Source organism: Mugil cephalus, chromosome 23 (genome assembly GCF_022458985.1).
Source record: "Mugil cephalus isolate CIBA_MC_2020 chromosome 23, CIBA_Mcephalus_1.1, whole genome shotgun sequence".
Taxonomy (NCBI): Eukaryota; Metazoa; Chordata; class Actinopteri; order Mugiliformes; family Mugilidae; genus Mugil; species Mugil cephalus.
Genome location: NC_061792.1, coordinates 13,930,615 through 13,954,800, shown reverse-complemented (window position 1 = coordinate 13,954,800; position 24,186 = coordinate 13,930,615). Strand labels below are relative to the sequence as shown.

General features: G+C 38.4%; 2 protein-coding genes across 3 annotated transcripts in view; both read right to left on the bottom strand.

Moving 5' to 3' along the window:
* Positions 1-24,186, bottom strand: part of LOC125000968 (protein piccolo-like) — a 127,019-nt gene that overhangs the window by 22,276 nt on the left and 80,557 nt on the right. The window contains exons 35-73 of the mRNA XM_047576769.1: positions 10,243-10,275; positions 9,931-10,020; positions 9,755-9,820; positions 9,574-9,663; positions 9,398-9,463; positions 9,235-9,306; positions 9,058-9,123; positions 8,877-8,966; positions 8,701-8,766; positions 8,538-8,609; positions 8,361-8,426; positions 8,180-8,266; positions 8,004-8,069; positions 7,823-7,912; positions 7,647-7,712; positions 7,466-7,555; positions 7,290-7,355; positions 7,127-7,198; positions 6,950-7,015; positions 6,787-6,858; positions 6,610-6,675; positions 6,429-6,518; positions 6,253-6,318; positions 6,072-6,161; positions 5,896-5,961; positions 5,715-5,804; positions 5,539-5,604; positions 4,679-4,768; positions 4,503-4,568; positions 4,340-4,411; positions 4,164-4,229; positions 3,983-4,072; positions 3,807-3,872; positions 3,671-3,712; positions 2,686-2,751; positions 2,153-2,218; positions 1,795-1,860; positions 716-775; positions 552-620 (exon numbers count right to left, since the gene is read on the bottom strand). Coding sequence (XP_047432725.1) covers positions 552-620; positions 716-775; positions 1,795-1,860; positions 2,153-2,218; positions 2,686-2,751; positions 3,671-3,712; positions 3,807-3,872; positions 3,983-4,072; positions 4,164-4,229; positions 4,340-4,411; positions 4,503-4,568; positions 4,679-4,768; positions 5,539-5,604; positions 5,715-5,804; positions 5,896-5,961; positions 6,072-6,161; positions 6,253-6,318; positions 6,429-6,518; positions 6,610-6,675; positions 6,787-6,858; positions 6,950-7,015; positions 7,127-7,198; positions 7,290-7,355; positions 7,466-7,555; positions 7,647-7,712; positions 7,823-7,912; positions 8,004-8,069; positions 8,180-8,266; positions 8,361-8,426; positions 8,538-8,609; positions 8,701-8,766; positions 8,877-8,966; positions 9,058-9,123; positions 9,235-9,306; positions 9,398-9,463; positions 9,574-9,663; positions 9,755-9,820; positions 9,931-10,020; positions 10,243-10,275 — 2,805 coding nt within the window. The remainder of the gene's footprint in view (positions 1-551; positions 621-715; positions 776-1,794; positions 1,861-2,152; positions 2,219-2,685; positions 2,752-3,670; positions 3,713-3,806; positions 3,873-3,982; positions 4,073-4,163; positions 4,230-4,339; positions 4,412-4,502; positions 4,569-4,678; positions 4,769-5,538; positions 5,605-5,714; positions 5,805-5,895; positions 5,962-6,071; positions 6,162-6,252; positions 6,319-6,428; positions 6,519-6,609; positions 6,676-6,786; positions 6,859-6,949; positions 7,016-7,126; positions 7,199-7,289; positions 7,356-7,465; positions 7,556-7,646; positions 7,713-7,822; positions 7,913-8,003; positions 8,070-8,179; positions 8,267-8,360; positions 8,427-8,537; positions 8,610-8,700; positions 8,767-8,876; positions 8,967-9,057; positions 9,124-9,234; positions 9,307-9,397; positions 9,464-9,573; positions 9,664-9,754; positions 9,821-9,930; positions 10,021-10,242; positions 10,276-24,186) is intronic.
* On the bottom strand, positions 10,287-15,202 carry LOC125001013 (CD48 antigen-like). Of its 2 annotated transcripts, none has more exons than XM_047576916.1 (9): positions 14,988-15,202; positions 14,522-14,668; positions 13,195-13,320; positions 12,632-12,792; positions 12,432-12,531; positions 12,207-12,320; positions 11,705-11,740; positions 11,400-11,474; positions 10,287-10,646 (listed from the first exon to the last, which is right to left on the bottom strand). In XM_047576916.1, the coding sequence occupies exons 1-9, from the start codon at positions 15,070-15,072 to the stop codon at positions 10,561-10,563; spliced, it is 930 nt and encodes a 309-aa protein (XP_047432872.1). In that variant the 5' UTR covers positions 15,073-15,202; the 3' UTR covers positions 10,287-10,560. The 2 variants fall into 2 exon arrangements, with proteins under 2 accessions (XP_047432872.1, XP_047432873.1); XM_047576917.1 differs by having other exon boundaries at positions 10,287-10,568.

The window sequence follows — 24,186 nt, the reverse complement described above, 5'->3', positions numbered from 1 at the left end:
ACACACATTCCTGAACGGATGAGCATATGAGTTTAAACTTTGAAATAGTCATAAAAATGTATTATTCAGTACAATCACTCACCAGGATGAAGAGAAGATCGGACGACTACAGTATTACACACTTGGAAGGTTTTCCTCCTGAAAAATATCAGATCATTATTATTATTATGGTGTGTGGTGACTTTGTGTATTGATTGCTGTGTATTGGGTGTATGTCGTTCATGCCATGAGCCGAGCATTGTGTACTTTAATGTTGTCACATTCACATTTCCCTCTTGAGTATTTGATATAGTGAGATCTTGAACTAGTTTGGTGGCGCTATTGGTTTGATAATCAGTTAGGTTAATGGGTGACTCTGTTTGACCCTGGTCCCCTCTCTCACATACTACTGTGTTTTTATTGTGAGGGTACTGATTGGACTGGATTGCAGTATGGAATGGAATGACCCCACCAGGATTTCCAAACCAAAATCACCAATGAAAAACATTTCTCTTCTTTATAGACAGACTCTGTTTAAAAACTAAAAGCAGCTTTAAGGTAGTCAAAAAAACCTGAAGGAGGAGAAGATGGTTGTGGATCAGTAGAAGCTACTTGGTCAGCTGGTTTCTCTGGTGGTTTCTCTGCAAAAATGACAAAAAAAATGGTCGACCTTTTTGTTCATGGTTGATAAAACAATTTCTCTTTGGAGTCATTTTAATGATCAAGTTTAACTCACCAGCTTTGGTTCCCATGGACCCGTCACTATTCTGGTCTTGTTGATTTGTTCCTTGTTTGCCTGTAAAATGTCAAAGTGTCTTGTTATAACGTCTTTACTGATGGTTCAGTCCATCATCTGCTTCTACAAACTCTTTAGATCAGTGATTACCAACCTGTGGAGCCACCAAATCATTTCCACCATCCAACAGTATGATTTAGAATATATAGAACAATGTTTTAAATCTTAAAACTCAGTTACGTTTGAAAGGACATTAAAAATGTTCACCATAAAACAAGAGTCATGACTGTGTCTGTCACAACAACAAATTTGCTGGAAGATATATTGTAACACAAATTGCTGAGGATAAACGACATCATCAACATTATGTTCAGACTAATTATCACTCATGTGATGATAATATGGAATAATAATAAATCACATTTTATCACCAGCTACAGTGAGAGGAGAGACCTGTGATGTGTTTGCTGTCAGGAAATAAAAGAACCATCATGATGAATACACATCTTCACAACACATTCACAAGGTAAATCTTCACATTCTTCTGACATGAAACCTACAAACTGCAGCTTTCTACTTTTCTCTGGGCTGTAGATTGATCTGAATCTGATTGATCTGAATCTGAATGTTACAAACTCTTTCCATGGATCCAGCTCATAGATTCACACTTCATAGTTTGTTTAAAAACCAAAAGCAGCTTTAAAATGGTCATGAAAAAACACACTGATACGTGAAGGAGGAGAAGATGGTGGATCAGTAGAAGCTGCTTGGTCAACTGGTTTCTCTGGTGGTTTCTCTGGTGGTTTGACAAATGACAAAAAAATGGTCGACCTTTTTGTTCATTGTTGATAAAACAATTTCTCCTTGGAGTCATTTTAATGATCAAGTTTAACTTCATAAAAAGTTTAACAGAACTCAAGTTCTTTGGACACTACAAGTGTCTGGGTTTGGGGAGACTTGTCTTCTCTTGAAAAATGTCAGATTATTGAACTCTGAAAATACCTGAAGATCAAGTTTCTGTCAGTGGTTTCATCTTTCAAATAGTCATGAATAACGTCCTATTGATCCCAATAACTCACCAGGTTGATGACTGGGACCTGATGGAGAACCAGACTGTGGTGGTTTAGCAGGTGGATCTGAAGTCTCTGATAAAATGACAAAGAAATAAGTTTAAACTTTTAGATCTTCATAAAAACATCCTATTCAGTTGAATCTCTCCCCAGGATGAGGAGGAGTTCTGTCACCTTCTGACTCCTTTGATGCATCAACTGATAAAAAAAAGATATTGTTACAGTCTAGGATGTTAAATGGGTTCAGCTTCAATCATCAGTTGAAAACTGGAGATAAATGTGATGGAGCTGCAACACGTTTGTTTTGCTGAGGAAGAAGTGTCTATGTAGCTCACATCACCACATATGTGTTGTCAAGGTTACTCACCTATTTTATTAACTTTTCTTGGACTGGATGATGATGCTTGGACTGGATGCTTGTTAAGCTTTATTCCTATCAAATGATAAAAGAAGTGTCATGACTAGGTCTGTCACAACAACAAATTTGCTGGACGATATATTGTCACACAAATTACTGAGGATAAACAACATCATCAACATTATTTTCAGACTAATTATCACTCATGTGATGATAATATGGTATAATAATAAATCACATTTTATCACCAGCTACACTGAGAGGAGAGACCTGTGATGTGTCTGCTGTCAGGAAATAAAAGAACCATCATGATGAATACACATCTTCACAACACATTCACAAGGTAAATCTTCACATTCTTCTGACATGAAACCTACAAACTGCAGCTTTCTACTTTTCTCTGGGCTGTAGATTGATCTGAAAGGAGCTGGGATGGAAATCATTTTATATCCAGCTTTACTTTGACAATTGTCAAGTTTTTTGTTCATAGTTGATGAATCAGTTTCTCCTTGGAGTCGTTTTAATGATCAGCTTTAACTCACCAGGGTCTTTGCTACTTCCTGTGGAACTCTCAAGTTTCTGGTCTGGTTGATTTGTTCCTCGTTTGTCTGTAAAATGTCAAAGTGTGTTGTTGTAACGTCTTTACTGATGGTTCAGTCCATCATCTGCTTCTAGAAACTCTTTCCATAGATCCAGCTCATATATTCAGATCTACTAAGATCTACTGATCGTTTTCCACTGAGACTCTGAGAGAGAAACTCTAATCACACAATGACATTTGGTGTCGTTACATCAACGGCAAATAAACACAACACAGAGTTAGAGCAAAAACCACATGTGAATATAATTAAGACACGGAGCAGTGACAGACGCACAAATAACACACTGATTATTTACTACATGTGATCTGTTTGGATATTTACCAAATAAAAAATAAGGTGTTTCAGTCATGTGTACACAACTACACACAGGACACACTGAGACGTGTTGAACATAGAAGCAGTTTCTCTGAATGAACTTGTTTCCAGCTTTAATGAATCTTTACGTGCTGAATGAATATATCTGCATTTTCTCCTCCAGCACACACTAAATGTGTGTGTAGACGCTCCATGTTGTGTATTGATGGAGGTCAACGTGTTAACTGATGCTGATGGGATATTTTACACCTTAGAAAGACGCAGCCCTTAGTGTGTGTGCTGGTAGTCAGTCACTCTGTATGTTTTCATACACGTAAACCTTCAGTAGATCTGGACCTTAATGATCTCATTAAAATACTAAAAGCAGCTGTAAAATGGTCATGAAACAAAACACACACTGATCATCACTGAGACCTGAGAGAGAAGCAGGTGTTAGTGGATCAGGAGGAGCTGCTTGTTCCTCTGACTTCACTGATTTAGTGTCTGTTAAAATGACAAAGAAGTTGATGAAACTGTTTCCTTGGAGTCACTTTAATGATCAAGTTTAACTTAAACCTGGAGATCAAGTGTCTGCATCTTTTAAATTGTCCTGTTGATCTCAATAACTCACCAGTATCAGCTCCTTTGTCTCTTGGCCTCTGTGATGAACTCTCTGTTTAAATGACAAAGACATGATCAAGTTCTTTGTTCATAGTTGATGAATCAGTTTCTCCTTGGAGTCATTTTAATGATCTAGTTTAACTCACCAGGGTCTTTGTTGTTTTCTGTGGACACACCATTATTCTGGTTTGCGTTAAGTTCTTTGTCTCCTTCTGAAAAATGTTAGATTATTCAACCATGAAAATAGCTGCAGATCAAGTTATTGTCAGTGGTTTCATCTTTTAAATAGTCATTAAACGTCCTATTGATCCCAGTAACTCACCAGGTTGATCATTGGTAGTTGGAGGAGAAGCAGCTGGTGGTGGATTAGGAGTAGATTCTGTGTCTCCTGACTCCTGTGGTGAATTCTCTGCTAAAATGATAAAAAACTTGTCATGTTCTTTGTTCATAGTTGATGAATCAGTTTCTCCTTGGAGTCGTTTTAATGATCTAGTTTAACTTACCAGGTTTATCGTTGAGTCCTGAAGACACTACAGGTGTCTGGGTTTGGAGAGATTCTTGGTTTCCTCCTGAAAAATGTCACATTAATCAACTATGAAAATATCTGAAGATCAAGTTTCTGTCAGTGGTTTCATCTTTAAATAGTCATTAAAATGTCCTATTAATCCCTATAACTCACCTGGTTGATCATTGGTATTTGGGGGAGAAGCACATGATTGTGTGACTCCTGACTCCTGTGGTGAATTCTCTGCTAAAATGATAAAAAACTTGTCATGTTCTTTGTTCATAGTTGATGAATCAGTTTCTCCTTGGAGTCGTTTTAATGATCTAGTTTAACTCACCAGGTTTATCGTTCAGTCCTGGAGACACTACAGGTGTCTGGGTTTGGAGAGATTCTTGGTTTCCTCCTGAAAAATGTCACATTAATCAACTATGAAAACACCTGAAGATCAAGTTTCTTTCAGTGGTTTCATCTTTTAAATAGTCATTAAACGTCCTATTGATCCCAGTAACTCACCAGGTTGATCATTGGTAGTTGGAGGAGAAGCAGCTGGTGGTGGATTAGGAGTAGATTCTGTGTCTCCTGACTCCTGTGGTGAATTCTCTGCTAAAATGATAAAAAACTTGTCATGTTCTTTGTTCATAGTTGATGAATCAGTTTCTCCTTGGAGTCGTTTTAATGATCTAGTTTAACTTACCAGGTTTATCGTTGAGTCCTGAAGACACTACAGGTGTCTGGGTTTGGAGAGATTCTTGGTTTCCTCCTGAAAAATGTCACATTAATCAACTATGAAAATATCTGAAGATCAAGTTTCTGTCAGTGGTTTCATCTTTTAAATAGTCACTAAAATGTCCTATTAATCCCAATAACTCACCAGGTTGATCATTGGTATTTGGGGAGAAGCACATGATTGTGTGACTCCTGACTCCTGTGATGAATTCTCTGCTAAAATGATAAAAAACTTGTCATGTTCTTTGTTCATAGTTGATGAATCAGTTTCTCCTTGGAGTCGTTTTAATGATCTAGTTTAACTTACCAGGTTTATCGTTGAGTCCTGAAGACACTACAGGTGTCTGGGTTTGGAGAGATTCTTGGTTTCCTCCTGAAAAATGTCACATTAATCAACTATGAAAATATCTGAAGATCAAGTTTCTGTCAGTGGTTTCATCTTTTAAATAGTCACTAAAATGTCCTATTAATCCCAATAACTCACCAGGTTGATCATTGGTATTTGGGGGAGAAGCACATGATTGTGTGACTCCTGACTCCTGTGGTGAATTCTCTGCTAAAATGATAAAAAACTTGTCATGTTCTTTGTTCATAGTTGATGAATCAGTTTCTCCTTGGAGTCGTTTTAATGATCTAGTTTAACTTACCAGGTTTATCGTTCAGTCCTGGAGACACTACAGGTGTCTGGGTTTGGAGAGATTCTTGGTTTCCTCCTGAAAAATGTCACATTAATCAACTATGAAAACACCTGAAGATCAAGTTTCTGTCAGTGGTTTCATCTTTTAAATAGTCATTAAACGTCCTATTGATCCCAGTAACTCACCAGGTTGATCATTGGTAGTTGGAGGAGAAGCAGCTGGTGGTGGATTAGGAGTAGATTCTGTGTCTCCTGACTCCTGTGGTGAATTCTCTGCTAAAATGATAAAAAACTTGTCATGTTCTTTGTTCATAGTTGATGAATCAGTTTCTCCTTGGAGTCGTTTTAATGATCTAGTTTAACTTACCAGGTTTATCGTTGAGTCCTGGAGACACTACAGGTGTCTGGGTTTGGAGAGATTCTTGGTTTCCTCCTGAAAAATGTCACATTAATCAACTATGAAAACACCTGAAGATCAAGTTTCTTTCAGTGGTTTCATCTTTTAAATAGTCATTAAACGTCCTATTGATCCCAGTAACTCACCAGGTTGATCATTGGTAGTTGGAGGAGAAGCAGCTGGTGGTGGATTAGGAGTAGATTCTGTGTCTCCTGACTCCTGTGGTGAATTCTCTGCTAAAATGATAAAAAACTTGTCATGTTCTTTGTTCATAGTTGATGAATCAGTTTCTCCTTGGAGTCGTTTTAATGATCTAGTTTAACTCACCAGGTTTATCGTTCAGTCCTGGAGACACTACAGGTGTCTGGGTTTGGAGAGATTCTTGGTTTCCTCCTGAAAAATGTCACATTAATCAACTATGAAAACACCTGAAGATCAAGTTTCTTTCAGTGGTTTCATCTTTTAAATAGTCATTAAACGTCCTATTGATCCCAGTAACTCACCAGGTTGATCATTGGTAGTTGGAGGAGAAGCAGCTGGTGGTGGATTAGGAGTAGATTCTGTGTCTCCTGACTCCTGTGGTGAATTCTCTGCTAAAATGATAAAAAACTTGTCATGTTCTTTGTTCATAGTTGATGAATCAGTTTCTCCTTGGAGTCGTTTTAATGATCTAGTTTAACTTACCGGGTTTATCGTTGAGTCCTGAAGACACTACAGGTGTCTGGGTTTGGAGAGATTCTTGGTTTCCTCCTGAAAAATGTCACATTAATCAACTATGAAAATATCTGAAGATCAAGTTTCTGTCAGTGGTTTCATCTTTTAAATAGTCACTAAAATGTCCTATTAATCCCAATAACTCACCAGGTTGATCATTGGTATTTGGGGGAGAAGCACATGATTGTGTGACTCCTGACTCCTGTGATGAATTCTCTGCTAAAATGATAAAAAACTTGTCATGTTCTTTGTTCATAGTTGATGAATCAGTTTCTCCTTGGAGTCGTTTTAATGATCTAGTTTAACTTACCAGGTTTATCGTTGAGTCCTGAAGACACTACAGGTGTCTGGGTTTGGAGAGATTCTTGGTTTCCTCCTGAAAAATGTCACATTAATCAACTATGAAAATATCTGAAGATCAAGTTTCTGTCAGTGGTTTCATCTTTTAAATAGTCACTAAAATGTCCTATTAATCCCAATAACTCACCAGGTTGATCATTGGTATTTGGGGGAGAAGCACATGATTGTGTGACTCCTGACTCCTGTGGTGAATTCTCTGCTAAAATGATAAAAAACTTGTCATGTTCTTTGTTCATAGTTGATGAATCAGTTTCTCCTTGGAGTCGTTTTAATGATCTAGTTTAACTTACCAGGTTTATCGTTGAGTCCTGGAGACACTACAGGTGTCTGGGTTTGGAGAGATTCTTGGTTTCCTCCTGAAAAATGTCACATTAATCAACTATGAAAACACCTGAAGATCAAGTTTCTTTCAGTGGTTTCATCTTTTAAATAGTCATTAAACGTCCTATTGATCCCAGTAACTCACCAGGTTGATCATTGGTAGTTGGAGGAGAAGCAGCTGGTGGTGGATTAGGAGTAGATTCTGTGTCTCCTGACTCCTGTGGTGAATTCTCTGCTAAAATGATAAAAAACTTGTCATGTTCTTTGTTCATAGTTGATGAATCAGTTTCTCCTTGGAGTCGTTTTAATGATCTAGTTTAACTCACCAGGTTTATCGTTCAGTCCTGGAGACACTACAGGTGTCTGGGTTTGGAGAGATTCTTGGTTTCCTCCTGAAAAATGTCACATTAATCAACTATGAAAACACCTGAAGATCAAGTTTCTTTCAGTGGTTTCATCTTTTAAATAGTCATTAAACGTCCTATTGATCCCAGTAACTCACCAGGTTGATCATTGGTAGTTGGAGGAGAAGCAGCTGGTGGTGGATTAGGAGTAGATTCTGTGTCTCCTGACTCCTGTGGTGAATTCTCTGCTAAAATGATAAAAAACTTGTCATGTTCTTTGTTCATAGTTGATGAATCAGTTTCTCCTTGGAGTCGTTTTAATGATCTAGTTTAACTCACCAGGTTTATCGTTCAGTCCTGGAGACACTACAGGTGTCTGGGTTTGGAGAGATTCTTGGTTTCCTCCTGAAAAATGTCACATTAATCAACTATGAAAATATCTGAAGATCAAGTTTCTTTCAGTGGTTTCATCTTTTAAATAGTCATTAAACGTCCTATTGATCCCAGTAACTCACCAGGTTGATCATTGGTAGTTGGAGGAGAAGCAGCTGGTGGTGGATTAGGAGTAGATTCTGTGTCTCCTGACTCCTGCGGTGAATTCTCTGCCAAAATGATAAAAAACTTGTCATGTTCTTTGTTCATAGTTGATGAATCAGTTTCTCCTTGGAGTCGTTTTAATGATCTAGTTTAACTCACCAGGTTTATCGTTGAGTCCTGGAGACACTACAGGTGTCTGGGTTTGGAGAGATTCTTGGTTTCCTCCTGAAAAATGTCACATTAATCAACTATGAAAATATCTGAAGATCAAGTTTCTGTCAGTGGTTTCATCTTTTAAATAGTCACTAAAATGTCCTATTAATCCCAATAACTCACCAGGTTGATCATTGGTATTTGGGGGAGAAGCACATGATTGTGTGACTCCTGACTCCTGTGGTGAATTCTCTGCTAAAATGATAAAAAACTTGTCATGTTCTTTGTTCATAGTTGATGAATCAGTTTCTCCTTGGAGTCGTTTTAATGATCTAGTTTAACTCACCAGGTTTATCGTTCAGTCCTGGAGACACTACAGGTGTCTGGGTTTGGAGAGATTCTTGGTTTCCTCCTGAAAAATGTCACATTAATCAACTATGAAAACACCTGAAGATCAAGTTTCTTTCAGTGGTTTCATCTTTTAAATAGTCATTAAACGTCCTATTGATCCCAGTAACTCACCAGGTTGATCATTGGTAGTTGGAGGAGAAGCAGCTGGTGGTGGATTAGGAGTAGATTCTGTGTCTCCTGACTCCTGTGGTGAATTCTCTGCTAAAATGATAAAAAACTTGTCATGTTCTTTGTTCATAGTTGATGAATCAGTTTCTCCTTGGAGTCGTTTTAATGATCTAGTTTAACTTACCGGGTTTATCGTTGAGTCCTGAAGACACTACAGGTGTCTGGGTTTGGAGAGATTCTTGGTTTCCTCCTGAAAAATGTCACATTAATCAACTATGAAAATATCTGAAGATCAAGTTTCTGTCAGTGGTTTCATCTTTTAAATAGTCACTAAAATGTCCTATTAATCCCAATAACTCACCAGGTTGATCATTGGTATTTGGGGGAGAAGCACATGATTGTGTGACTCCTGACTCCTGTGGTGAATTCTCTGCTAAAATGATAACAAACTTGTCATGTTCTTTGTTCATAGTTGATGAATCAGTTTCTCCTTGGAGTCGTTTTAATGATCTAGTTTAACTTACCAGGTTTATCGTTGAGTCCTGGAGACACTACAGGTGTCTGGGTTTGGAGAGATTCTTGGTTTCCTCCTGAAAAATGTCACATTAATCAACTATGAAAACACCTGAAGATCAAGTTTCTTTCAGTGGTTTCATCTTTTAAATAGTCATTAAACGTCCTATTGATCCCAGTAACTCACCAGGTTGATCATTGGTAGTTGGAGGAGAAGCAGCTGGTGGTGGATTAGGAGTAGATTCTGTGTCTCCTGACTCCTGTGGTGAATTCTCTGCTAAAATGATAAAAAACTTGTCATGTTCTTTGTTCGTAGTTGATGAATCAGTTTCTCCTTGGAGTCGTTTTAATGATCTAGTTTAACTTACCAGGTTTATCGTTCAGTCCTGGAGACACTACAGGTGTCTGGGTTTGGAGAGATTCTTGGTTTCCTCCTGAAAAATGTCACATTAATCAACTATGAAAATATCTGAAGATCAAGTTTCTGTCAGTGGTTTCATCTTTAAATAGTCATTAAAATGTCCTATTAATCCCTATAACTCACCAGGTTGATCATTGGTAGTTGGAGGAGAAGCAGCTGATTGTGGATTAGGAGTAGATTCTGTGTCTCCTGACTCCTCTGGTGGATTCTCTACTAAAATGATAAACAAAATTATCAAGTTTTTTGTTCATTGTTGGTGAATCAGTTTCTCCTTGGAGTCACTTTAATGATCAACTTTAACTCAACAGGTTTATTTCTGGCCTCGTCTTTGTCAGATTTTATTTCTCCTTCTGAAAAATGTCAGATTAATCTATGAAAATACCTGCAGATTAAGTCAAAGACTGCATATGTTAAATAGTCATGAATAATACATACGCCGTGGTGGTTTAGCAGGTCGACCTGAAGTCTCTGATAAAATGACAAAGAAATAAGTTTAAACTTTTAAATCTTCATAAAAACATCCTATTCAGTTGAATCTCTCCCCAGGATGAGGAGGAGTTCTGTCGTCTTCTGACTCCGTTGATGCATCAACTTATAAAAAGCAAATATTGTTACAGTCTAGGATGTTAAATGGGTTCAGCTTCAATCATCAGTTGAAAACTGGAGATAAATGTGATGGAGCTGCAACACGTTTGTTTAGCTGAGGAAGAAGTGTCCATGTAGCTCACAATCACCACATATGTGTTGTCAAGGTTACTCACCTGTTTCATTAACGGTTCCTGGACTGGATGATGATGGTTGGACTTCACTGTTGTTACCAGGAAGCAATGGTTTATTCTCTGTCAAATGATTAAAGAAGTGTGATGACTGACACATGTTTTAGTTCCATACAGTGTCTTCAACATTCACTGTTTATCTCCTAGTGAGAGTAAAAACATTTCTCTTCTTTATAGACAGACTCTTGTCTGGATGATTTCTAAACTGATAAAAGAGTCAAAAGAATCATCAGGACAACAATGAATCTGTCAAACTGAGCAGTTTAACACAATTAAATCACATTTTATCAGCAGCTACACTGAGAGGAGAGACCTGTGATGTGTCTGCTGTCAGGAAATAAAAGAACCATCATGATGAATTCACATCTTCACAACACATTCACAAGGTAAATCTTCACATTCTTCTGACATGAAACCTACAAACTGCAGCTTTCTACTTTTCTCTGGGCTGTAGATTGATCTGAAAGGAGCTGGGATGAAAATCATTTTATATCCAGCTTTACTTTGACAATTGTCAAGTTCTTTGTTCATAGTTGATGAATCAGTTTCTCCTTGGAGTCATTTTAATGATCTAGTTTAACTCAACAGGTTTGGACTCTTCATTATTCTGGTCTGGTTGATTTGTTTCTTGTTTGTCTGTAAAATGTCAAAGTGTCTTGTTGTAACGTCTTTACTGATGGTTCAGTCCATCATCTGCTTCTACAAACTCTTTCCATAGATCCAGCTAATATATTCAAACTTCATAGTTTGTTTAAAAACCAAAAGCTGCTTTAAAATGGTCACAATCATCACATATGTGTTGTCAAGGTTACTCACCTGTTTCATTGATGTGGTCTAGAGTGGTTAATACTTGGACTACACCGTTGCTATCATGAAGCAACGTTTGTGTCTCTGTCAAATGATTAAAGAAGTGTGATGACTGCCACATGTTTTAGTTCCATTCAGTAGCTTCAACATTCACAGTTTTATCTCCTAGTGAGAGTAAAAACATTTCTCTTCTTTATAGACAGACTCTTGTCTGGATGATTTCTAAACTGATAAAAGAGTCAAAAGAATCATCAGGTCAACAATGAATCTGTCAAACTGAGCAGTTTAAAACAATTAAATCACATTTTACTCACCAGCTACACTGAGAGGAGAGACCTGTGATGTTTCTGCTGTCAGGAAATAAAAGAACCATCATGATGAATACACATCTTCACAACACATTCACAAGGTAAATCTTCACATTCTTCTGACATGAAACCTACAAACTGCAGCTTTCTACTTTTCTCTGGGCTGTAGATTGATCTGAAAGGAGCTGGGATGAAAATCATTTTATATCCAGCTTTACTTTGACATGAATTATAGAAACACTGTTAGTCAGAATCAACCCAACTACACTGTGTGAATGTGATAGTGGTGGTGGATATCTCCCTGAGAAATAACAAATTGTCATAACCAGTTCATCTGTCACTAATTTCTAACATTTTATGGAACAAACTTAAACATAACAAACAATAAAAGCAGTAGCTGTGCAGACAGACCACATCTGGAGAAGTCAACATGTCAATAAATACATTTAGAATGATAATACACAAAGTTAATCTGGTACAATCATTATAATCAGCTGTGAATTTGTACCTGCTTTGTGTTTGCATTTGTATATGATGACACCAACAGCCGCCAGAACCAAAACCACACCCGGACCCAGACCCAGCGGTAGGAATAACCAATTCAGACCGTTACTGTTATTCCCTACAAACAAAAGAATAAATTCTGTTAGTGGTTTCTAATCAGGCTGTATTCAAATGTTAGCTGAGACACTTCTGAGAACATGATGCAGATAAATGTCGATGTGAAACTCACCTGTGATGGAGGAGGAGGTGAAAGGGTTGAGGACTTCTCTGCTGCGTTCAGAGCTGACTGGGTTTTCTAACTCACAGGTAAACGAAGGCTCCGTATCGTTCTAGAAAACCAGTGAAGAACAACATCAGCTTAAAGCTCATGAACTAAATGGTTGTTGAATGTATGAAGTAGTTGATCTGTCTGTTACTGGTCACATTCACCTTTGTTATTATGAGCTGCTTGGTTTGACTCTTCGTCACGTCACCTGACCACCAGGTGTAGGTGACTGGTTCAGAGTCTGTAGTGATGCCTTCACAGGTCAGAACACAGTGGGTCTTTTCAGCATCACAGTTTTCTGACACAGCTGGTTTAGGGACGCCAGCTGATGGAAGAGTTTATTACATTACAAGAGTTTAGATCAGAATCAGAATCAGAAAACTTTTATTTGTTCCACAAATTTAGGAAATTACAGGAAAAAAGAGATGCAGAATGATCATTTTTTGATTTCCTCGATAAATCAGGGCAATGCCTAATCCCACCACCACTCCCACGCATCCATCGTGTAGCCGGCTGCGAATGGTCTGGCAGGGCAGTCCGGCTCCCCCGAACCCAGGCTTCACCAAAAAAATTGTGTCAATTGCGTTGAGAGACCAGTTTATCAATTCCATGAGTTTGTAGTTTGGAGAGCAGCGCAGAAAGAGTCTCTTAAGTATCGACAGTAGACAGACGAGACAAGAGGAGCAAAGCAGGAAGATAGAGTCTAAGTCATAATTCCTCCACTTACAGATAAACTTGATTTCAGTTGTGTCCAGGACTCTGTTGTTGATCTCTACTCTGTAGCTGCCGCTGTCCTCCAGTATTGGTTTTGGGATGATCAGCTCTCCAGTTGTGGTGTTCAGTTCACAGCGACCTAAAATTATAAAATTTACATCAACAACTATCAACCACAGAAACATGCCGCCTCTGTCGATCCATCCTTCATGTTTGCAACTGGCCCCTGAGCTCACTAAGGTGCCTGCAACATAAGCGTTTGTGCCTAAACTGGAATCAACATACAGATGTCCCACATGGAGTCCTTGGCTTTTCAGCCTCCCCCATTGTCCTCAGAAGAGGACAAGTGGTTTAACAAACTGTGTCCAGTGTGGGAGCTGGGGATGTACATGGAGAGGATGGCTGAATTCAGAGGGACTGATCAGCTGTTTGTTTCCTGGTCTGCTCCTCGTAGGGGAGGGCTGTTGTCACACTAGAGATTATCGCACTGGGTTATTGAAGCCATATCTGTGGTTTATGGGTGTAAAACTCTTCTGGGAGTGGGAGGAGCATGGCCTCGTCTTGAACCTTGTTCTGAGCAGTGTCAGTTCAGGATTTGTACAGCAGCAAGTTGGGCCACACCTCTCACTTTTATGACTTTTTACAGGCAAACTAGGCAAGGACCTAGTGCCCTGAGCTGGAAGGGGACCCACATGGACGACTGATATTGGTCCATATCAGTGACATGATGGAACCTCTATAGATGCTGCAATGACGGGACGTTGGGAATTCCCCCTAATGGGAGGTGCTTGATAGTGGCTAGACTGGGGCCTCCTGAGGACTGCTGTCATTCGGTCGGTAATCAATGACACAACTTGAAACCCCCTTAGACACTGCAACAATGATACGTTGGGAACCTCCCTGATGGGGCCCCACCTACACCAGAGAAAAAGAAGAGAACCAGAACCTACCTCTCAGGATACACAAAAAAAGACAAAAAAAACAAAAAACAAGAGGAGAATAAAAACAAACAAAAACAAGTCAGTGGTATGTGTGAATGTGTGTTATATTAAAAGTTGTCACTTTGTCCCAGTCCCACCAAGCAATTTCTCCTGTTGCTAACATTGATGAAACAGTAGATCATGTTATTCTGTCCAAACTGTGGAATTTTTGTATTTAGAAGAGGAAGTTCTTACATAATCCCTGGCTCTTTGATACTATCAAACCGGTCGGTTCAATGAGGAGCTTCTGTAGTTGCTATCGGCCGAAGTGATTTCCCAGAACGTAACATGTCACTCTGTTATCAGTGAACCAGGGATTATGTAAAGTAACCCAAAGTTTGAATTAAAGGTGTTAAATACCTTTAAAACTCGAGAAGTAGTCAATCGTGCCTCCTTCATACCACTTCACAGCCAGGTTTGAGTTATGTTTCCATGTGATCCTGCTGATGGGTGAAGCCTCAGAGCCTGGACTCAGGACGACTTCATCTCCTACTTTCTTGTACTCGACTGTAAAATAAAAAAACTACATCAAAACATGTCACTCCTCTCATTTACATGTGAAGAATCAAACTTTTAACAACTTATAGGATATCGACAGGGATATTTTAAATATTAGCTATAGACTGACGACATGTCATGCATGTTTTTACTCATTAAATACGTATTTATACTTTATTGTCTGATCTAAAAGGATTAAAACCGGTTACTGAACTTCTACTTTCGCACCTTTAAACCGTAAGAACGCAGTACTAAACATAAAATATACAGTATTTTATATGTGACTGAGCGTTAATATAGGTAAAAACAAAAGCTTTCCAGAACGTACCTGAGTTAACTTGACCTGTATTCAATGTCACGAACAAGAAAATCACCGTCAACAACCAAGAGTTGACGATAAAAACCGGCTCCATTCTCCATCCATTCAATAAATAAAAAAAACCCTGGAATAAACCGAGAGGAGGCTTACAGCATCAGGAAAATAGAAAAAGACTACGGTAAATAAATGGGGACAATGCTCAGAGATAAAAATCGCAGATACGAGAGAGAATATGGGGCAGGACAACTGAAAGTGAAAGTTCATTAATGAGGACGAAGGTTGATGCAGATTAAAAAAAAAAAAAGAAATAAGCAGCTCACCTGATCATAAGGCCAGCAAAGCATTGCTAAAAAATGCTTTTGTATTTAAATTATAAATCAATGCAAGAAGCTATGTGTGGGTAATTTTGTACATATTATGAAGCATATAAATGTGTAACCAGTAACACTTATGAGTGACCTACAGGTAACTAGAATAGGGACTAACAGTCATCTACAAATCCACAAGTCCACCTCATGGACATTCACGAAGGAGAAAATAAATATTTAAATAAATAAATAAATAAATAAAATAGAAATAAAAAAGCTGAGTGATTCAGCACGAGCTCGGTCAACCAACCAACGGCTTAGCTTAGCTCAATTTAAATTTATAAGCAAAGCACACAAGCATCTGTCGGCTAATAAATAAAATAACACATTTAAGATTAAATGAATTATATTGAAGGGGAAAAATGAAGAGGGAATAAAAAAAAGGCTGTAAACTTTCGGAAAAAGATGAAGGGGAAAAAATCGCTAGCTTCGGTAAATAACTTAACCGTTGAAGTTAACGGCCAAAACTAACGGTTGAAGCTAATAGTTGAAGCTAACGAAAGCTTAACACAGATAACAATACCAGAAATGAAAGTATTTACAAGTATTTAAAAAGTCTTTGACACTTTGATATCTGCTTCTGTATTTCTAAAAGTTTCACTTGGTTCATAAGTCACTCAGTACAATGAATGTAGTTGGACTCTTCTTCTAACAGGATGAAAGGAAAAGAAATAGGTCATTCACTCTGCAACAGTGGCGGGTGGGCGGGGCTAATAGCTGTCAGAAGGCGTCTGATTGGCTAAGAGAACCACCCTGCTACATCCGGAAATTAGTGATTTCACTCAATGGAATTTAAAGGAATTTCAATATTTCTGTTTTCAGTGATTAATTAGTGGAGTTACACATACATATACTATATCTTCACGTAGCTGTTTTTATTTGTACACTAGTTGTTCACAATCTCACAGTTATTAAATGAAGAATTTGATGGTTGTGAGGCTTAATATGATGGAGATAGAGAAGGAGATAAACACCAGGCAACATTTTAAACAGAACAGTAAATGCTTAAGCTTAGATAAATAAAGATACAATCAAATTAAATAACTAAAAGGAAAGAAAGACTTTTTTTTACCCATCTTCACATAAAAACTGACACAGTTTTATTTTAATGTGTTGAAGCCAATAACGTTGTCTAAGAAACTAAATTAAATGAACCTATGAATGAAATCACCATCAACTAAAAGAGACAAAGGTCACATCTTTCTCTCTCTCATCATGTTTTATTCAGTTGAACAAACACGAGGAGGAAACCAACAATCTCAACTACAGGAAGCTGTAGTTTTTACAGTTAACTTAGTAAAACGAGACAATTCAAGGCAGCTTTATTTAAACAGCTCATTTCATACAGAGGACGAGTCACTGTGATTTACATTAAAAAAGATGGAGGCACAATTAAAAACAAATAAACACTGAAGAAAAACAAGAACTGAGTGAGAAGACTAGAGGGACAAATTACTAACAGATAAGAGAGAGAAAGGCCAAAAACTATTAAATAAAAATGGATAAAAAGGACACGTTGGTGGTCTTGGTTACAGTGTCTTGGTGAAGGACGTGGAGAGGGGAAACCTAAAGGGGACAACAAACGTGGTTCTCACACAAACTGGAGCAGCTGCTCAGGTTAAAATGGAAAAAAAAAGAAAAAAAAAAGAAATATGAGTTTGCAGGAAAGTCAAGTGAAGCAGAATGAATTAAACTACTAACATGCAATAGTCAGATAAAGTCTGGTCTAGTGGAGCCCTCTGGTGGACAGATGAGGAACTCATGTCCCAGCAGCTGTTAATGTTTTTTGGTATGTTCATGATCAACAGCTCATTGTTTCTTTGTCCTGTTGAAAGAAACAAGATCCGTCACCACAATTAAATACCAATACACATTCCTGAACGGATGAGCATATGAATTTAAACTTTGAAATAGTCATAAAAATGTATTATTCAGTACAATCACTCACCAGGATGAAGAGAAGATTGGACGACTATTGTATTACACACCTGGAAGGTTTTTCTCCTGAAAAATATCAGATCATTATTGTTATTATGGTGTGTGGTGACTTTGTGTATTGATTGCTGTGTATTGGGTGTATATCGTTCATGCCATGAGCCGAGCATTGTGTACTTTTTGTGTACATTGTGTAGTCACGTTCATATTTCCATTTTATTCACCAGCTACACTGACAGACATTATCTGAGACACTTCTGAGAACATGATGTAGGTAAATGTTGATGTGAAACTCACCTCTGTTGGAGGAGGAGATGAAAGGGTTGGTGACCTCTCTGCTGCGTTCAGAGCTGACTGGGTTTTCTAACTCACAGATAAACGAAGGCTCCGTATTGTCCAGAAACCGTGAAAACAACATCACTTGAAGCTCATGAACTAATGGTTGTTGAACGTATGAAGTAGTTGATCTGTCTGTTACTGATCACATTCACCTTTGTATTATGAGCTGATTGGTTTATTTCACCACACACCTGACCACCAGGTGTAGGTGTGTTCAGATCTAGTGAGCCTTCACAGTCAGAACACATGGTCTTTTCAGCATCAAAGGTTGACAAGTTGTTAAGGACGCAGCTGATGGAACCTTATAGATTTACTAGTTTTTAATATTTATTAGTTATTCCACAATCAACTAACCCATTAAGTACCTTGATTTCAGATGTAGTGTCCTGACGTCTGGAATCACTGTGGGTCTTTTCAGCATCAAAGGTTTGTGACACAGTTGGTTTAGGGACGCCAGCTGATGGAAACAAACATTATTAGAGTTTAGATGAGTAAATTATTAGATATTTATTAGATATTCCAGACTAAGTCTAAATCATAAACTCCTCCACTTACAGATAACCTTGATTTCAGTTGTGTTCAGGACTCTGTTGTTGATCACTGCTGTGTAGGAGCCGCTGTCTTCTAGTGTCAGGTTTGGGATGATCAGCTCTCCAGTTGTGGTGTTCAGTTCACAGTGACCTAAAATTATAAAAGTTACATCAACACGTATCAACCAAAGAAAACATAATTTTGACTGGAGGTGTTCTGTTTGTTTTCAGGGTTTTAACTAAAGGTGATAAATACCTTTGAATGTTCGGTAGAATTTAATCGTGCCTCCACTCCACTTCACGGCCAGGTTTGAATTATATTTCCATTTTATTCTCGTGATGTGACGAGACACAGAGCCTGGACTCAGGACAACTTCATCGCCTACTTTCTTGTAGATGTCTGTAAGATAAAGTATAACAGAACACGTCACTCCTCTCATTTACATGTGAAGAATCAAGCAGACACTTTTAACATCTCACGGAATTTGTGAGATCATGTCTTACTCACCAGACACCACACTGTACTCACGAGGAACTTTTCTCTTTCCTGTCAGAAAATAACAGAACCATCATGACGAGTGCACATCTTCAAAACATATTCACAAAGTAAGTCTTCAAATTCAATTCAACCTACAAACTAGGGCTGTCACGATAACGATATTATCACGATATCACCACAAATGTAAATAATAACAGAAAAATCCAGGAAATGCATCTTTAACTTAATTATGTAACTTTCTCTCTTTTGTGAGATGAATTACACTTAAAATAACAGAACAGAAGAAAACAGGAGCAGATGTAAAATACACTACGTTCAAGTGCCACTGCATCATTTACATCAGGGATGCCCAAATTCTTGTATGTGTGTGTGTGTGTGTGTGTGTGTGTGTGTGTGTGTGTGTTTGACACTGGCTATTGTGCTTCACATTCAAATTACTGCATCAACCTTGGTAAAAAGAGAATCGTTTTCCCAACTGTTTTTGAATTTTCATTAGTCTGTGTGTCACTGTCTAACACGCTCCATCTGCATCCTCTTACTAACTGCTGCTCTTCTTCACCTCACAGGATTTGAGCTGGAAGGAGCTCAACAGCGCCCCCCCACCATCAATGTATCACAGTGTTATTCTATATAAATAATGTGAGCAGCGAGTGAAGCAGAGTCTGAGCGCTGATGATGGAAAAAACGTATACAGTGGGCAAGACATGGACCAAATATAGTTGGTCAAGTTTTACTAGGATTTATGCATTTTAAACACGATATTGAAATTTCATTTTTCATACAACGACTATTGTCAGTACTGGTGCGATAGCCCTAATATGAACTGAAGCTTTCTACTTTTCTCTGGGCTGTAGATTGATCTGAAAGGAGCTGGGATGAAAATCATTTTATATCCAGCTTTACTTTGACATGAATTATAGAAACACTGTTAGTCAGAATCAACCCAACTACACTGTGTGAATGTGATAGTGGTGGTGGATATCTCCCTGAGAAATAACAAATTGTCATAACCAGTTCATCTGTCACTAATTTCTAACATTTTATGGAACAAACTTAAACATAACAAACAATAAAAGCAGTAGCTGTGCAGACAGATCAATAAATACATTTAGAATGATAATACACAAAGTTAATCTGGTACAATCATTATAATCTGCTGTGAATTTGTACCTGCTTTGTGTTTCCATTTGTATATGATGACACCAACAGCCGCCAGAACCAAAACAACACCCAGACCCAGACCCAGACCTGGATCCAGACCCAGCGACAGGAATAACCGATACAGACCGTTACTGTTATTCTCTAGAAAAATAAATAAAAATAAAACCCATTAGTGGTTTCTAATCAGGCTGTATTCAAATGTTGATGTGAAACTCACCAGGGATGAGAGGGTTGAGGACTTCTCTGCTGCGTTTAGAGCTGACTGGGTTTTCTAACTCACAGGTAAACGAAGGCTCCGTATCGTCCTAGAAAACCAGTGAAGAACAACATCAGCTTGAAGCTCATGAACTAAATGGTTGTTGAACGTATGAAGTAGTTGATCTGTCTGTTACTGGTCACATTCACCTTTGTTATTATGAGCTGCTTGGTTTGACTCTTCACCACGTCACCTGACCACCAGGTGTAGGTGACTGGTTCAGAGTCTGTAGTGATGCCTTCACAGGTCAGAACACAGTGGGTCTTTTCAGCATCACAGTTTTCTGACACAGTTGGTTTAGAGACGCCAGCTGATGGAAACAAACATTATTAGAGTTCAGATTAATAAATTATCAGATATTCCAGAGTAGTTTAAGTTAAAACTCCTCCACTTACAGATAACCTTGATTTCAGTTGTGTCCAGGACTCTGTTGTTGATCACTGCTGTGTAGGAGCCGCTGTCATTTAGTGTCAGTTCTGGGATGATCAACTCTCCAGTTGTGGTGTTCAGTTCACAGTGACCTAAAATTATAAAAGTTACATCAACACGTATCAACCACAGAAAAGAAACGACTGGAGTTCAGTGCTGTGTGTTTTCAGGGTTTTAACTAAAGGTGTTAAATACCTCTGAAGCTGGAGAAGTAGTCAATCGTGCCTCCGTTCCACACCACAGCCAGGTCTGAGTTATGTTTCCATGTGATCCTGCTGACGGGTGAAGCCTCAGAGCCTGGACTCAGGGCGACTTCATCTCCTACTTTCCTGTAGACGACTACAAAACAAACATCTACATCAGAACATGTCACTCCTCTCATTCACATGTGAAGAATCAAACAGACACTTAATAACTCGTTTTACATCTACAGGGATATTTTAAATGTTAGTATTCGTACGTTTTTACTCATTAAATATGTATTTTAGTGACTCACTATACGAAACAAACTAATAAAACTGCACGGTGTCTTTGGGATTGTGTAAACACAACAAGTCAAAGTGTGTAGATGTTTTGTCACTGTGGTAGAGAACCACTGAAACGTCGCTCATGTCATGGCCCAGTCCTTCATAGACAATACTTAGTAGTGTTATTGTCTAGCTAACACAATTCAGCTGCGTATAAGACTAGAAAAATCAATATAAATAGTATTTTACATTAAGAGTAGCTTCCAAGTAGCCTCATACTGCTCCATAACTATTCTCATTCACACACTTAAAGTAAGTAACTGTAACATAAATATCTGTGCACAACGAAATGATGCTGCCATGTTTAGGAGAGAATCAACAGTTTAGATCAAGAAGGTCCATTCACCAGGAAATTATGCTAACTGTGCTAACTGTAGGCTACCTGTAGGCTAACTATGCTAACTGTAGGCTACCTGTAGGCTAACTATGCTAACTGTAGGCTAACTGTAGGCTACCTGTGCAAACTCTAGGATAGTGATGCTAACTGTGCTAACTGTGGGTTAACTGTGCTAACTGTGCTAACTGTAAGCTAACATTAACATTAACACCAGCACTGAATTCTGGAACAACATTTGCAATAACATCCTCAATATGTCCAGGAACACCAACATAATGCTACTAACAACAACACAACATAAGAACATCCACACAACACACATCACACAGCACAAAATGTACTTAATGTGATTAGCGAGCACAGACATAAAAGAGCCACTGTAAATGTAATACAACAGATGATTATCTCACGCATTCCAGACCTGCTCACCAACAGACATCATCTGAAAAAACTGCAATTTGACTAAATGAGAAATTCAGTTGTGTGAACAGTGACCAGGTTTGGAGGTTTGTTTGTGTTGTTTTTCAGAATGAAATCTCTGTTTCATGAAATGAGTCAAAAACCTCCATTAATTAACATAAAATACACAGTTTGATATGTGGCTGAGCCTGAATATATGTCAGAAATAAGAAGCTCTCCAGAACATACCTGTGTTCGCTTGACCTGTAATCAAAGTCTGGAACAGGAGAATCACCATCACCTCAGGGGAGATGGTAAATACCGGCTCCATCCTTCAATAAATAAATAAACAATCGATTATAGTGAGTCAGGAATAAACCGGACGAGGACGAGGATGGAGGAGAGGGCTGGGTCGAAGCTGAAAGTGAAACTAAACTGAGGAATGAATCTGCTGCAGCTTCAAGAAAAAAACAAAAAGACAAACAGAAGCATTACTCACCATCATCACAGAACCAGCCTTGTTGAGCCATTAAATTACATCCCACTGTCCCATTAAAGGAAGAGTTTGATCCCTGCGAGGCCTAAAACACCAGGCGATGTTTTAAAAAGAACAGAACGCATCAGCTCAGATGTGCAATAAAACGTATTATCATAGACTCAAAAAACGAAATATCAGACTCTTTTTATCTTTATTTCTTCACACTGTTTTATTTTAAAACACACACCAGAGGACAAGCAGTTACAGAAAATGAATGAACCAGAGAAAAACATGTAACAAGTCACTTCATGTCCAGTTACTGTGTCGTCCATCTTGACATAATCTCTGGTCTAGTGGGGCCCTCTGGTGGACAGATGAGGAACTCACGGCCCAGCAGCTTCTACAATATTTAAATAAAACTATAAACACATAAACACATCTTGACGAATGAAACGAAACGAATAAATTAATTATCTGCACATAATATGCCATAGTGGAGGGTCTGTTCCCGTAGTAGTGACTGAAAATCGCCATGGCTTCTGTCGTCATTGACAACCACCTCAAGTTGCCACGGCAACTTGTGACACTTCAGACCAGAGATACAGCTGAGACCAATATATTAATCAGGGACTCCTCCGATGTCTCTGCTGTTAATACAACTGATCCCTGTGTCCCACACATTTATGTTACAACAACACACAACAAAGGTGACTTTGTGATTACAGCTACACACACAAATGTGCACATATGCGGGGGCAGTAGCCCCTCATGGCCCTTTCAAAAGTTCCCTGCTGCTTTTAATTTCTCATCAAAACTCTCTACAATAAAATCACAAAACAAGGGTAAAAAGTCTGCAGGAACGTCACTTTAAAATATCAGTACATCAGCAGCCACATCAGCAGTGAGACGGCGCCTCCTCACAGTTCAAAAGACACAAAAATGAGCAGAAATAGCTGAATCTAAACCAGAGGAGGTGATAACGAGGTCAGTGTGTGACCTTTGACCTTTGGACTTACAGAGTCTGTCTCTGATGATGATGGGAAAGGTGTTTGGTGAATGTCTGACCACTGAGTGGGTAAAAGTGAAGTGGTGAAGGGAGCGGTGGGAGATCTGTCCTGCAGGGGGAGCTGTTGGAGGGAGGGACAGGGGTCCAGTCCAGTATAAAGACCATCCTTTAATATCACAGAGAACAGTCATGAGCTGCAGGAATCAGTCCCTGTTTCCTTGTCCTGTTAAAAGAAACGAGACCCGTCACCACAAACACACACGTTCTCCAATGTGCGAGCATCTGAACCGAGTTTATAGTTGGAAATTGTCATAAAAATGAACTATTACTCACCAGGACGAGGAGGAGATTTGACGGCTACTGAGTTACACACCACGACGATGTCTGGGTATTTGAAGACTGTTCTTCTCCTTCTGAAAAATGTCACATTATTCATCTATGGAAATACCTGCAGATTAAGTCACTGGTTCCATCTTTTTAATAGTCATGAAAAAACGTCCTATTGATCCCAATAACTCACAGGTTGATTTCAATATTTCTGTTTTCAATGATTAATTAGTAGAGTTACACATATATATACTATATCTTCACGTAGCTGTTTTTATTTGTACACTAGTTGTTCACAATCTCACAGTTATTAAATGAAGAATTTGATCGTTGTGAGGCTTAATATGATGGAGATAGAGATGGAGATAAACACCAGGCAACATTTTAAATAGAACAGTAAATGCTGTAGCTTAGATAAATAATGATACAATAAAATTAAATAACTAAAAGGAAATTAAAGACTTTTTTACCCATCTTCACATAAAAACTGACACGGTTTTATTTTAATGTGTTGAAGCCAATAACGTTGACTAAGAAACTAAATTAAATGAACCTATGAATGAAATCACCATCAACTAAAAGAGACAAAGGTCACATCTCTCTCTCTCTCATCATGT